General features: G+C 32.4%; 1 protein-coding gene across 1 annotated transcript; it reads left to right on the forward strand.

Annotated features, from left to right (window-relative positions):
* The first annotated feature begins 10,639 nt into the window (after nucleotides 1-10,639).
* LOC133336852 (uncharacterized) lies at nucleotides 10,640-11,739 on the forward strand. The gene is made up of 4 exons (XM_061545125.1): nucleotides 10,640-10,707; nucleotides 11,108-11,207; nucleotides 11,376-11,464; nucleotides 11,528-11,739. Exons 1-4 carry the CDS (start codon nucleotides 10,654-10,656, stop codon nucleotides 11,735-11,737), a joined length of 453 nt encoding a protein of 150 aa, XP_061401109.1. The 5' UTR covers nucleotides 10,640-10,653; the 3' UTR covers nucleotides 11,738-11,739.
* Nucleotides 11,740-15,429: the final 3,690 nt, after the last annotated feature.

Consider the following 15,429-nt stretch of genomic DNA (forward strand, 5'->3'; position numbering starts at 1 on the left):
GATCTGGACAAGTAATAGGAAGAGCTGTACTGGATATTAGTAATATTCGGAAAATATGTCTGTGTATGGAAGATGTGCAAGAAGGTGCAAATGTCACAAAATATTTCCCAGGCTCGGAATAAAAATCCTTAGAAAGTTAGAACTCCATCGTAGTTGTGTAGGGTATCGTATAGTCAACCCCATCCGACTATATTGCTCCGGTCACTGGTTTATTATAGAAAATATTTATTTTTATACCCTCCACCATAGTATGGAGGGTATATTAATTTTGTCATTCCGTTTGTAACTCATCGAAATATTCATTTCCGACCCTATAAAGTATATATATTCTTGATCAGGGTAAAATTCTAAGACGATCTAGCCACGATCCGTCCCTCCGTCTGTTGTAATGACGCTATCTTCTGAAGGAATTGAGATAGGGTGCTGAAATTTTGCATAGGTTTGTCTTTTGTCTGCAGGCAGGTCAAGTTCGAAGATGGGATATATCGGTCCACGTTTAGGCATAGCTCCCATATAAGGGTACCCGCCAATTTTCGGTATTTTGGGGTTCTTGACCGTGTTTTTTAACCGAATTCGCTGAAATTTGATATATTGCGTCGCTATTGGATACCCAATTTCTCTACAAAAAATTATTCATATAGGTCCATTTTTTCTGGTAGCCCCCATATAACGGTACCCTCTAATTTTCAGTATTTTGGGGGTTTTGATCGTATTTTTGCACCAAATTAGCCGCAATTTAGTATTTTGAGTTCGTAATAGGTTTCAAATCGCTCCACAAAAAATTATAAGTATAGGTCCATTTTTTCGGATAGCCCCTATATAAGGGTACCCCCAAAATGTCAGTATTTTGGGTTTCTTGAGCGCGTTTTTCAACCCAATTCGCTGAAATTTGGTACATTTGGTTCTTATTGGGTTCCAAATATCTCCACAAAAAATTATAAATATAGGTCCAATTTTTCTGGTAGCTCCCATATAACGGTACCTCCTAATTTTCAGTTTTGTGGGGGTTTTGATTGTATTTTTTCACCGAATTGGCTGTAATTTAGTATTTTGAGTTCGTAATAGGTTTCAAATCGCTCCACAAAAAATTATAAGTATAGGTCCATTTTTTCGGATAGCCCCCATATAAGGGTACCCCCAAATTTCGGTATTTTGGAGTTCTTGAGCGCGTTCTTCAACCGAATTTGCTGAAATTTGGTACATTGAGTTCTTATTGAGTACTAAATGTCTCCACAAAAAATTATAAATATAGGTCCACTTTTTCTGGTAACCCCCACATAATGGTACCTACTAATTTTCTGTATTTTGGGGGTTTTGATCGTATTTTTCCGCCGAAATGGCTGTAATTTAGTGTTGTGAGTTCTTAATAGGTACCAATTTTCTCCACAAAAAAAAAAAAAATATATATATAAATATAGGTAAATTTTTTCGGATAGTCCCCATATATAAGGGTACCCCCAAATGTCGGTATTTTGGGTTTCTTGAGCGCGTTTTTCAACCGAAATCGCTGCACCATTTTCGTTAGAAATAATAAGATGGGCAAAGTGTGGATGAAATCAATATTTTTTGAAACAAATTTGGTCCAAAGAAACATGGGGTCTAGGACCAATATTTAGGACCATAACCGGTTTGTAGAAATGTCAGTATAGGTACACTTTTTGGTATGTACCCTATATTTTTTATTTCAAGTACCTGTCAGTATATCTATGGTGGAGGGTATCCAAAGTTCGACCCGGCCGAATTTAACGCTTTTTCACTTGTTAATATTTTAATTTGACTTGATTTTTTTAATGTTCATATAGCATTTATTTTTTAAGGCCTAATAATTTAATTTCTAAAATATTTTTTATTTCTTTAATTATTTTTTTTTAATTTTAAATTTTTTATTTTTTTAATTTTTTCACATTTTTTCATTTAATTTAGTTTTTAATATATTTAAAATCGTATAAAATTATTTTAAATATTTTTTCATTTTATAATTTAATTTGTATATATAATTATTTTTAATTTTAAAGTAATTGTAAATATATATGATTCTATTATCTTTATTTTATTGCTTTATAAAATAGTTTTTTTTTCTTTTTTAATATTTCATTTTTTTTATATATCATTAAATATTTTTTATATAAAATTTATTTTTTATTTTAATTTCTATTACCCAAACTCATGAGTACAAGACTCAATATTACTCCCGATCCGAATAAAAATTTTAACGATGATGCCATGGTGTTGTTGTTGTTTTCACTGGTGTTTCGGTACTAACACCCACAGCTGGCAAGTACAATGGAGGAAAGCTAGGCTTCTGCCTATCGTTTGGCTGAGATATGCAGTGTTGTAGGCAAAAATGAACTATTTTTTCGGTGACCCAAAAAGGCGTGGCTTTATTAAAAATATTTTTTTCGGTGGCCCAAAAAGGTGTGGCTTTTTTTTAATATTTTTTCAGTCATCCATAATAGGCTTGGATTTATTAAAAATATTATTTTATTTTTTTTACTTAAGTCATTTTCCATTTCATCACACTTTTAAATCCCAGACTAACTATGAAGTGAGCGTAAGACAACCTACACATACACTCAGAGTGCAAATTGCAGTGAGAGTATTTTTTTTTTTTGTAATATTAACACTTGTAAATTCTTAGCTAATTAGCGGACCATGATTTTCAGATTTTTTTTTTTAACTGGCTGCCAGCTATAATCAATATTCAATATTGTTATTACATGGCTGTAATACAAAATAGTAATGATGTCACTTGAAGTACGTTTTTAAATAAATAGAAATGGGTAGAGGCATAGCGTATTTTAAGATATATTCACTCATTACTATAATCGATTTTTTGATAGAGATAAAATATGTTGTATAAAATTATTATCAACACCATGGGATGGAGATTTAACAATATTAAATCATAGGAAAGTCATTGAGAAAATATTTTTTTTAAAAAATTAAAAAAAAAATCACAACTTATAGCCCTGGAAAAATATTTAAAAATCCTAACCTTCAAGATGATGAGAGCATTTAGTTAAATGGGAGCTGTGCCATTGTAGGCTGTGGCGTAGTGTAGTGGGAACATTCGTTCATAGACATTTTCTAATATTATCAAAACAAGTGAAAAAGCGTTAAGTTCGGCCGGGCCGAACTTTGGATACCCTCCACCATAGATATACTAAAAGGTAGTTGAAATGAAAATGTAGGGAAAATACCAAAAAGTGGACCTATATCGACATTTCTACAACGCGATTATGTAAACCATAATATGAACCATGTTTTAGAAAATTTTGATTTCATCCAACCTGTGCCTATCTTAATATTCTTCCAAACTTAGTTCAGGCTCGAAGATAAGGAGTATCGGTCCACTCCCTCTGATACCTCCCACACAGGTGCTAGGCCTAAATGCGGGTTTTAGTTCATGTATAGTTCATTATCGAACCTTACGTTCTAACTTTATCTCGATATCCTCCGCAGGTTAAGTGATTACGACAGACTCTTAGAACCAAACCCAAAACCCGGAACTAATTAGATAACTATTTTAATATAAAAGGGGGGTTATATGGGGACTACCCCAAAAAGGGGGCGAATATAAATAATTTTTAGTAGGGAGATTTGTTACCATATACGACTACAAAATACCAAATTGCAGCGAATTCTGTTGAAAAACGGGCTGAAGAACCCCAAAATACCGAATATTGGGGGTACCCTTATATGGGGGCTACCCGAAAAAATGGACCTATATTCATCATTTTTTGTGGAGAGATTTGGTACCTATTAAGAACACAAAATACTAAATTACAGCTAATTTGGCGGAAAAATACGTTCAAAAACCCCAAAATACTGAAAATTAGGAGGTACCGTTATATGGGGGCTACCAGAAAAAGTGGACCTATATTTATAATTTTTTGTGGAGACATTTAGTACCCAATAAGAACCCAATGTACCAAATTTCAGCGAATTCGGTTGAAAATCGCACTCAAGAACCCCAAAATACCGAAAATATGGGGGTACCCTTATATGGGAGCTATGCCTAAACGTGGACCGATAAAGCCCATCTTCGAACTTGACCTGCCTGCAGACAAAAGACGACTCTATGCAAAATTTTGGCGATCTATCTCAATTCGTTTAGACGCTAGAGTGATTACAACAGACAGACGGACAGACGGACGGACAGACGGACATGGCTAGATCGTCATAGAATTTTACGCTGATCAAGAATATATATACTTTATAGGGTCGGAAATGATTATTTCGATGCGTTACAAACGGAAAAACAAAACTAATATACCCTCCATACTATGGTGGAGGTTATAAAAACCAGTAAGGAAAGTAGTAAAGTCGGGCTAGGAAGACTATATGATACCCTTCACCACTATAGGTATATTCTACATATGTATCCTAACAGACGTCGCGTTTTTTATTATATATCTATATCTGAATCGATTTCAGGGAAACTTGCCAGAGACTAATTTATATTACTTCAGTACGTTGTGTCAATCGGCCTAGCTATGGATCTTTTCACGAAGGTTAGCACATCATTCTAGACTTAATTCAGTACCCTATACCAAAATTCGTGCAAATTGAAAGATATATAGGGACTTTGGTGCACCAATTACATAAAATCGGACGAAAATATATATGGGAGCTATATCTAAATCTGAACCAATTTTCACAAAACATAGCACACGTCATTCCTGACTTAATTCAGTACGCTACGACAATTTTCTATTTTCACGAAACTTTGCACACATCATTCTAGATTTAATTCAGTACGCTAGGACAAATTTCTTGCAAAATATATATATGGAAGCTATATATAAATCGGAACCGATTTTCATGAAACTTAGACTTAATTCAGTACGCTATGCCAAAATTCATGCAAATCGAAAGATTTCCAGGGACTTTAGTGGAATATTTACGTAAAATCGGGGAAAACTGTATATGGGAGCTATATCTAAATCTGGTCCGATTTTTACGAAACTCAACACACATCATTCCATACTTAATTCAGTACGTTATGGCAAATTTCGTGTAAATCGAGATATATATAGGAACTTTGGTGGACGATTTACATTAAATCGGACGAAGCTATACATGGGAGCTATATTAAAATCTTCACCGATTTTCATGAAACTTAACACACATCATTCTATACTAAGTTCAGTACCCTATACCAAAATTCGTGCAAATCGAGAGATATATAGGGACTTTGGTGCACCATTTACATTAAATCTGACGAAAATATATATAGGAGCTATATCTAAATCTGGTCCGATTTTCACGAAACTCAACACACATCATTCCATACTTAATTCAGTATGCTATGGCAAATTTCGTGTAAATCGAGAGATATATAGGAACTTTGGTGCACCATTTACATTAAATCGGACGAAGCTATATCAAAATCTGCACCGATTTTCATGAAACTTAACACACATCATTCTACACTCAGTTCAGTACCCTATACCAAAATTCGTGCAAATCGAGAGATATATAGGGACTTTGGTGCACCATTTACATTAAATCGGACGAAAATATATATGGGAGCTATATCTAAATCTGAATCGATTTTCACCAAATTCAATATGGTTCGTCCCTGAGCTGTACCAAATTTCATCAAAATCGGATTATAAATGCGACCTGTACTTTTTTACAATTTAACACCAACAGACGAACGGACGGACGGACTAGATAAATCGCCTGTTACAAACATATGCACAAATACATAATACCCTGTGCCACAGTGTGGTGAAGGGTATAAAAAACCTTCCTGGAAAGAAAAACCCTGATTGTTTTTGGATAATTACTAAAAGACAGTCCTAATAGTCCTTGAAAAAAGTAGTCTTAGATTTTTTTTTTTTTAAAGCCATGCATGATGTTATCTTAAGGCCTTGAGTCCACGCATAACAATCTACTTATATAATCAACGCCTGATAGTCCCTAAAATTCTGTTTTTTTAAATCCACGCCTGAAAAATATCCTTAAACCAGTGAGCGGAGCAGTATAGTCGGACGGGGCCGACCATGCGATACCCTACACAACTACCACGAACTCTAACTTTCTGAGGATGTTTATTCCGAGTCTGAGTAATATTTCGTGATATTTGCCCCCTCTTGTCCGATTAGAGGTTAACAACACCACTTCCTTACTTTTTTCGAATATTCAGTACAATCCTTCTATTTACTTGTCCAGATTACCTTCACGGTAGGTTGTGTTGAGATTTTCGGATTATACTCTACTCGAAAACACCCAAAAAATTATGTTTTCGGTCCATTTCATCCCAAAATTTTAATCTGATCATCACCGAAAATTGTAGGCGTTGTTCTTGACCATAACTGGAACTTCATTAAAAATTTTGAAGCCATCAGCGCGATATTTCCCCCTCTAATGTGGTAATGGGTTACTAAATAATATCTGAATACGTAAGCACCTGTAAATATTTGACTGTAACTCCCACATCTGAGTAGATACATCACTATATTTGGTATCAATTTAAAGGAAAACCACTCCTCTTGGATATGCTATCAACTCCTGGGGTCTACATCCTCCATGAGTAAATATATATGCCATAGAATACAAATTTTGTCATTTTTCACACAAAAGCCAGGGTCCATTTGACCCGCTAAATATTGACCGATCTTTATCAAAACATGCATGCTTATTCTCTGGCCCGATCCCATTCTCCATGCAAAAATTCGCGGTGTTTGGGCCATAATTGCGGCCTCTGGAGCGACCAGAAAAACCGACAAAAATTTAGTATTTGGTCCATTTCATCCCCTAAATATTAACCGATCTTTCCCAAAAACAATAGGGGTCTTCATTGGCCAGAACCCATCCTACATGCAAAATTTCGTGAAGATTGGTCCATAACTGTGGCCTGTATCGTGTTTACAAATTATAATGGACAGACGGACGGACGGACGGACACACATGTCTAGATCGACTCAGCTAGTCGAGATATGACGATCGGTATACTTAAAGGTGGGTCTAGGACCAATATTTCGCGGCGTTACAAACATTTGGGGCTGCACAAAGCTATAATACCCTGACAACATAGTTGTGTAGGGTATAAAAATTACTCAACAGAATCCTTGAAAAAAACATTTTTTTAAACATCCACTGAAATTGGAAATGCATTTTTTTTAAATCATATAAATAGTCGTTGTGTTTGGCCGCGTAGAACTTGAGGTATCCTCCACCATGTGTTGTACCTTAATAATGGAAGTTATGTAATTGAAAAATTATTTCAAAGTGCTTTTCGAATATTTGTAAGGAGATTAGGATATTACAAAGAATAGATGTGTATGTCGAGATTGCACTACCCCATGGAAAATTGCAACACTAAATAAGCATAGACACCAACCAGTGCTGAAAATTCAAGGAGGTGTGGTTTCTCTGCAACACTAGATGGCAGCCCCATCACCAAGGACAGGTTACAGCCGACAGAGCCTGAACGTAGCTGGAATAAAAACAATGATAAACGAAACGAACACAAGGACTAATGCTTTGTGCATGCTCTTTACTCACAAAAGCAGTAATAAGTGAAAAAACAAAAGTCTTGTTAATTTTCTGCCAGAGAAAATCGGCAAAAAAATGAATGACAAATTTTTGGCTAAAATTTTCAAAATGCCAAAAAAAGGTAGTGGCCTTTATATATTTCAAAATATAGATCTTTATGTAGAATGTTCTGCAATTAAATATAGAATCCTCCTAACACCTAAAAATGTGGCCAGAATCTTCTAAATGTCGGAAATTAGGCGGGACCTTTATGAAGAAACGATATCGATAATTTTTGGTAGGAAAATTTGCATCCCTAATAAGAAAATACTTCATATTTTTTAATATTCCTCGTTTCCCCAAAAATATTTTAAAAATTCAACCTTTATTAGTTCTTGAAAAAATATTTAGAAATCCACGCTTGAAAAATAATCATAAAAATCTACACCATTCCTATAAATCAAAGCCTACTGGTATTTAGAATAGTCTAGCATGCCTCCCTATAAAATAATTTTTGGTTGGCTTATATTTATCGAATAATCTCGGATAGCCATCAAGGATCTCATATCTATAGAATGTTTTCTATCTGAGAATCTGTTATTTATAGATGGATAACTTCTATCTCCTCTGTAGGCCATTAAGGGGCCAACGACCTTTGTAAAATACATACTGTAGGTCTTCTTTCCTTTTAGTAGACTAACTGGAGGTTTATAGGACTCTCAGAAGTACTTCTATTTAGATAAGACCCTTATGAGTGAAAGGAAAATATTGAACAATTGTGTAATGCTCTTGATTATGCTCCTGATTATTACCAGACCTCAGTTGAGTTAATTATTTCTAAGTGTGGATAAATGACGATTCGATACTTTCCCTCCCTTTCAAAACTAATTCAGGATCGATGTATAAATAAATACTTTAAATTTCAGATGTAAATACTCAAATCAATGTAAAATTCTCAATTATCATTCTTTTGAACCATAAATGTATTGCATACTTTTAGGAGTTGTGATGCTTGTGCAATGGGAATTCATCTATATTTGAATAGATGTCGGTATGAGCTTCAACACAGAAAAATCCAAATACTTAGAGCGGCTGTTTAGATGGTGATCGGTCAATTTTCCGAGGGTCAAATCAACTAAAACCTAAAGTGACCAATTTTTTAATGTATGGCGTAAAAATTCACTTCAAGAAAAAACATTTTGGAAAATATGCAAGACTCAGAAAAGGAGTTGTTGATCTATAATCGGTAAATAAGTTGCAAATATCACGAAATATTGCCCAGGCTCAGAATATAGAACCGCCGAAACTGTGCTTTTCGTGGTAGTTGTGTAGGGTATCATATGGTCGGCACCGTCCAACTATACTACTCCGCTCACTGGTTTTCCTAATGTAGTGTTTTTTTCTCTACAACCAAAAGGTGCGGATTTTTGAAATAATTTTTTTTAGGCTATCACATAATGTGGATTTTGAAAATAATTCTTTCAATAGTCCCACAAGACTGAGATTTTTTAATATCATTATATTATAGCTTTGTGAAGTCCAAGAGTTTGTAACGCCGCGAAATATTGGTCCTAGACCCACCATTATGTATACCGATCGTCATATCTCGACTAGCTGAGTTGATCTAAACATGTGTGTCCGGCCGTTCGTCCGTCCGTCTGTCCATTATAATTCGTAAACACGATACAGGCCACAGTTATGGACCAATCTTCGTAAAATTTTGCATGTAGAATGGGTTCTGGGCAATGAAGACTCCTGTTGTTTTTTTAAAGATCGGTTAATATTTAGGGGATGAAATATATCAAAAACTTTATTTTCTTCTGATTTTCTAGCCCAGAAGCCGCAATTATGGCCGAATTTTTACATGGAGAAGGGGATCGGGCCAAAATATACGCATGATTGTTTTGATAAAGATCGGTCAATTTTTGGCGGGTCAAATGGACCTGACTTTTGTCTGCAGAATGACAAAATTTGTATTCTAAAGCGTATATAATTACCCCTGAAGGACATAGACCCGAGAAGTTGATAATATATATAAGAGGAGTGATTGACCTTTAATTTGATACCAATTATATTGTCGTATGTACTCGGATGTGGGAGTTACACTTAAAGTAACCCATTACCACACTAGAGGGCGGAAATATAGCGTTGATCGCTTGGAAATTTTCCATGGGGTTCCAGTTATGGACAACGCATATAATTTTCGGTGATAATAATATTGGGATGAAAACTTAATTGTTTGTGTTTTTTTTCGAATCGATCTATAGGTCACAGTTGAAAGCCGAACATCAAAACACAACCCACGATGAAGGGAATCTGGACAAGTAATTACAAGTGCTGTCGCTGAAAATTCATAATATTTCTTGACCTCTAGTCGGTCAAGAGGATGCAAATATCGCGAAATATTTGCCAAGCTCAGAACTTAGAACTACAGAAATTTTGTCTTTTGTGGAATTTGTGTGGGGTATCATATGGTCGGCCCCGTCCGACTATACTGCTGCGCTCACTGGTTTTTTAATAATATTTTTCCAAGATATCTAACGACGTTGATTTTTTCCACAATAATTTCCACGCAACATGCAGCTACCACACTGCATCACTTATTTAGATAATTTTATCCCAAGGTGTGCATAATAAAAGATAAATATTTTACTGCCAAGAGTAGGAATACATTTTTAAAATAATAATTTTTCAAAACGAGGATATTTAAAAAATGCCTGACCACAATTTTCTGGAAAAAATATTTCAGGCAAACATAAGTGCCAACACATTTTCAAAAACAAAAAGAAAAAAAAAGAAAATAATTCTAGACAAACTGTTGATTACATTTGATTTAAAAATAGATATATTTTCCATAAAATGTGTATGAGAAAAATGCATTTGTGAAATTACAAATGAATTTTTATTGAATTTGTGGTAATCGGATGTAAATATTTTGTTCCACAAATTTCCCAGGCAACTTCCCAAAACCATTTTCATTTACAATTTAAATTAACTCATGAGAAAATAGTCGTTTTTCCTTCATTGTAAATTTGAGACCAGAAAAAATATAAGATGCTTGGAAAATATTAGAAATTTTAGTTAGTCGTCGGTGTAGTTTTGTATTGAAGGGGATTAAATTCATTGAAAAAAAATTAAAATTAAAAAAAACATAACTTCATTGAAAACATGAACAAGTTTATAATTTTTGTTATTATGCTGGGCATTAAGGAGACCTTGCAGGTAAGAGATATTATATTTCAAACAAACATAATAAAAATTAAATAAATAGATTAAAAAATTCAATTAATATTTTTCTGAAGCCAACACAAGGCGTGGATTTTTGAAATATTTTTTCCTGATGCCAACACGAATCGTGGATTTTTTAAAATATTTTTTCTGAAGCCAACACAAGGCGTAAATTTTTAAAAATAATTTTTTCTGAAGGCGTGTATTTTTATTTTAAATATAATTTTTTTCTCAATATTTTTTTCTTAAGGACATATAAAGCGGGGATTTTTAGAATAACATTTTTTCTTAAGGACCTATGAGGCGTGGATATTTAAAATAATTTGAAAAAATATTAAAAATCAAGTTGATTTTAATTATTATTTTTTATAAATATTTTTTCATAATATTCCAGCAATCGGACTCCTCAAATGCTCTACTGGAAATGGCAAAAATGTCTGTAGAAGATTGCTATGAAGATGAGGCGAAAACCAAGAAAATTGAAATCACAGATGGTAAGAAAAGGTCCTCCATTGGGTCAAAGAACTCTTGAATTTATTGGAAATAATCCATCAACAAATATAAAAAAAACTAAAAACCCATAAGAGCTCACATTTATTCATAAATTTTCATATATCATCTTTTAGATTTTAAAATTTCGAAAAAATCCCTTTTCTTTTTAGATGGCTTCCAGGATATTTTAATGGGTTCCCGTGATGCAGTGCGTAATGCCAAGTGCATACGTTACTGTATTATGAAGAAACATGATTTGGTAAGAAGTGATTATTTTCAATCATTTTTTTTTAATTTTAAAAAAAATATCTTCCCGTTTCAGTTTTCTGAGGATAATTCCCTCGATGAGACGGCTGTAATACCCTTCTTTACCTATCTCTTTAATAACGCCGTGGAGATACAACAACTCAAGGGAATTATAGCCATGTGCAATGAAGGCATTATGGGGGAGACGGATCGCTGTGAACGTTCCCACAAGGCCACCATGTGTATTTTGGAAAAATTCAATGCAGCTGGGATGAAGAATATTTAAAACTAATACATGTTTGAAAAATATAAATTTAAAAAAATAAAATTTCCTCCAAATAGAAAAAGGTGTGAAATTTTTAAAATAATTTTTTTCTCAAGGCGTGGATTTTTAAAATAATTTTTTTTTCTCAAGGCGTGGATTTTAAAAATAATAATTTTTCTCAAGGCGTGGATTTAAAAATAATAATTTTTCTCAAGGCGTGGATTTAAAAAAAAAATTCTCAAGGCGTGGATTTTTAAAATAATTTTTTTTCTCAAGGCGTGGATTTTAAAAATAATAATTTTTCTCAAGGCGTGGATTTAAAAAAAAAATTTCTCAAGGCGTGGATTTTAAAAAAAAAATTTTTCTCAAGGCGTGGATTTTTAAAATAAGTTTTTTCTCAAGGCGTGGATTTTTAAAATAAGTTTTTTCTCAAGGCGTGGATTTTTAAAATAATTTTTTTCTCAAGGCGTGGATTTAAAAAAAAAACTTTTCTCAAGGCGTGGATTTTTAAAATAATTTTTTTTCTCAAGGCGTGGATTTAAAAAAAAAACTTTTCTCAAGGCGTGGATTTTTAAAATAATTTTTTTTCTCAAGTCGTGGGGATTTTTAAAATAATGTTTTTTCTCAAGGCCTGGATTTTTAAAATCAGTTTTTTCTCAAGGCCTGGATTTTTAAAATCAGTTTTTTCTCAAGGCGTGGATTTTTAAAATAATTTTTTTCTCAAGGCCTGGATTTTTAAAATCAGTTTTTTCTCAAGGCCTGGATTTTTAAAATCAGTTTTTTCTCAAGGCGTGGATTTTTAAAATAATTTTTTTTCTCAAGGCGTGGATTTTTAAAATAATTTTTTTTTTCTCAAGTCGTGGGGATTTTTAAAATAATTTTTTCTCAAGGCGTAGGTTTTTAAAATAATTTTTTTTCTCAAGGCGTGGATTTTTAAAATAATGTTTTTTCTCAAGGCGTGGATTTTTAAAATAATTTTTTTCTCAAGGCCTGGATTTTTAAAATCAGTTTTTTCTCAAGGCGTGGATTTTTAAAATCATTTTTTTCTCAAGGCGTGGATTTTTAAAATCATTTTTTTCTCAAGGCGTGGATTTTTAAAATCATTTTATTCTCAAGGCGTGGATTTTTAAAATTATTTTATTCTCAAGGCGTGGATTTTTAAAATAATTTTTTCTCAAGGTGTGGATTTTTAAAATAATTTTTTGCTGAAGGCGTGGATTTTTTAAATAATTTTTTCTCAATGCGTGGATTTTTAAAATAATTGTTTTCTCAAGTCGTGGATATTTAATATAATTTATTTCTGAGGCTATTCTAAGGCGTGGATTTTTAAAATAATTTTTTTCTCAAGGCGTGGATTTTTTTAAATAATTTTTTCTCAAGGCGTGGATTTTTAAAACAATTTTTTTCTCAAGGCGTGGATTTTTAAAATCATTTTTTTCTCAAGGCGTGGATTTTTAAAATAATTTTTTTCTCAAGCCGTGGATTTTTTTAAATAATTTTTTCTCAAGGCGTGGATTTAAAATAATTTTTTTCTCAAGGCGTGGATTTTTAAAAGCCTGGATTTTTAAAATAATTTTTTCTCAAGGCCTGGATTTTTTTAAATAATTTTTCTCAATGCCTGGATTTTTAAAATAATTTTTTCTCAAGGCGTGGATTTTTTTTAAATAATTTTTTTTTCAAGGCGTGGATTTTTTTAAATAATTTTTTCTCAAGGCGTGGATTTTTAAAATAATTTTTTCTCAAAGCCTGGATTTTTTTAAATAATTTTTTCTCAAAGCCTGGATTTTTAAAATAATTTTTTCTCAAGGCGTGGATTTTTTTTAAATAATTTTTTTCTCAAGGCCTGGATTTTTAAAATAATTTTTTCTCAAGGCGTGGATTTTTAAAATAATTTTTTTATTACAATAATTAACAAAATATTTTATTAACACAACAATTAATACATTTTAATGAATTTAAAATAAAAATTATTTATTGACAGCCAATCAGATCAATAGATCAGTAAAACTGATCAAAGGTTTTCTCAATCAACCCTGATAGGGACCACCACCGCCACCTCCTATGGGACCACCGCCACCACCACCTCCTCCAATAGGGCCACCACCACCACCGCCGCCTCCTCCATAGGGTCCACCACCTCCTCCATTGGTTCGACCACCACCATATTGGGCATTGCAAAGCAATGCCAAGCAGCTCAGAATAAATGCACAGAAAATATAGAATTTCATATTGGCGCTCTCTCTCTCTCTTCCGCTTCCAATGAAAATATGAATGTCAATAGACAAGGTTGAGGTCTTTATATATACTGAACTCAAATAAAAGTGGTTTGTCGGAAGATTGTCGTGACAGCTGGTAATCTCGTTGGTGTTTACTATTTCTAAGAAATATTGAAAACACATTTGTAATTCACCAAAGTGATTAGCTATTCCATTGTGGAGAAATGGAAAAAAACTAAACAAAAATATATAAAGAATTCTTGGGTAGGTTCAGAAAAATTATTTTCAAAATCCACGCCTTGAGAAAAAATTATTTTCAAAATCCACGCCTTGAGAAAAAATTATTTTTTAAAATCCAAGCCTTGAGAAAAAATTATTTTAAAAATCCACGCTTTCTAAAAAAAATTATTTTAAAAATCCACGCCTTGAGAAAAAATTATTTTAAAAATCCACGCCTTGAGAAAAATTTGTTTTAAAAATCCACGCCTTGAGAAAAAAATATTTAAAAAATCCACGCCTTCAGAAAAAAATTATTTAAAAAATCCACGCCTTGAGAAAAAATATTTTAAAAATCCACGCCTTGAGAAAAGAATTATTTGTAAAAATCCACGCCTTGAGAAAAAAATTATTTTAAAAATCCACGCCTTGAGAAAAAAATTATTTTAAAAATCCACGCCTTGAGAAAAAATTATTTTAAAAATCCACGCCTTGAGAATTTTTTTTTAAAAATGCACACCTTGAGAAAAAATTATTTTAAAAATCCACTCCTTGAGAAAAAAAATATTTTTAAAATCGACGCCGTGAGAAAAAATTATTTTAAAAATCGACGCCTTGAGAAAAAAATTATTTTAAAAATCCACGCCTTAAGAAAAAAATTATTTTAAAAATCCACGCCTTGAGAAAAAAATTATTTTATAAATCCACGCCTTCTGAAAAAAATTATTTTAAAAATCCTCGCCTTGAGAAAAAAATTATTTTAAAAATCCACGCCTTGAGAAAAAAATCTTTTAAAAATCCACGCCTTGAGAAAAAATTATTTTAAAAATCCACGCCTTGAGAAAAATTATTTTAAAAATCCAGTCCTTGAGAAAAAATTATTTTAAAAATCCACGCCTTGAGAAAAAATTATTTTAAAAATCCACGCCTTGAGAAAAAAATTATTTTAAAAATCCACGCCTTGAGAAAAAAATTATTTTAAAAATCCACGCCTTGAGAAAAAAATTATTTTAAAAATCCACGCCTTGAGAAAAAAATTATTTTAAAAATCCACGCCTTGAGAAAAAAATTATTTTAAAAATCCACGCCTAAAAAAAAATTATTTTAAAAATCCACGCCTTGAGAAAAAAATTATTTTAAAAATCCACGCCTTGAGAAAAAAATTATTTTAAAAATCCACGCCTAAAAAAAAAATTATTTTAAAAATCCACGCCTTGAGAAAAAAATTATTTTAAAAATCCACGCCTTGAGAAAAAAATTATTTTAAAAATCCTCGCCTTG

The sequence above is a fragment of the Musca vetustissima genome, unplaced genomic scaffold, assembly GCF_032173495.1.
Source record: "Musca vetustissima isolate MV318-11 ecotype Yass unplaced genomic scaffold, APGP_CSIRO_Mvet_v1 utg10956, whole genome shotgun sequence".
NCBI lineage: Eukaryota > Metazoa > Arthropoda > Insecta > Diptera > Muscidae > Musca > Musca vetustissima.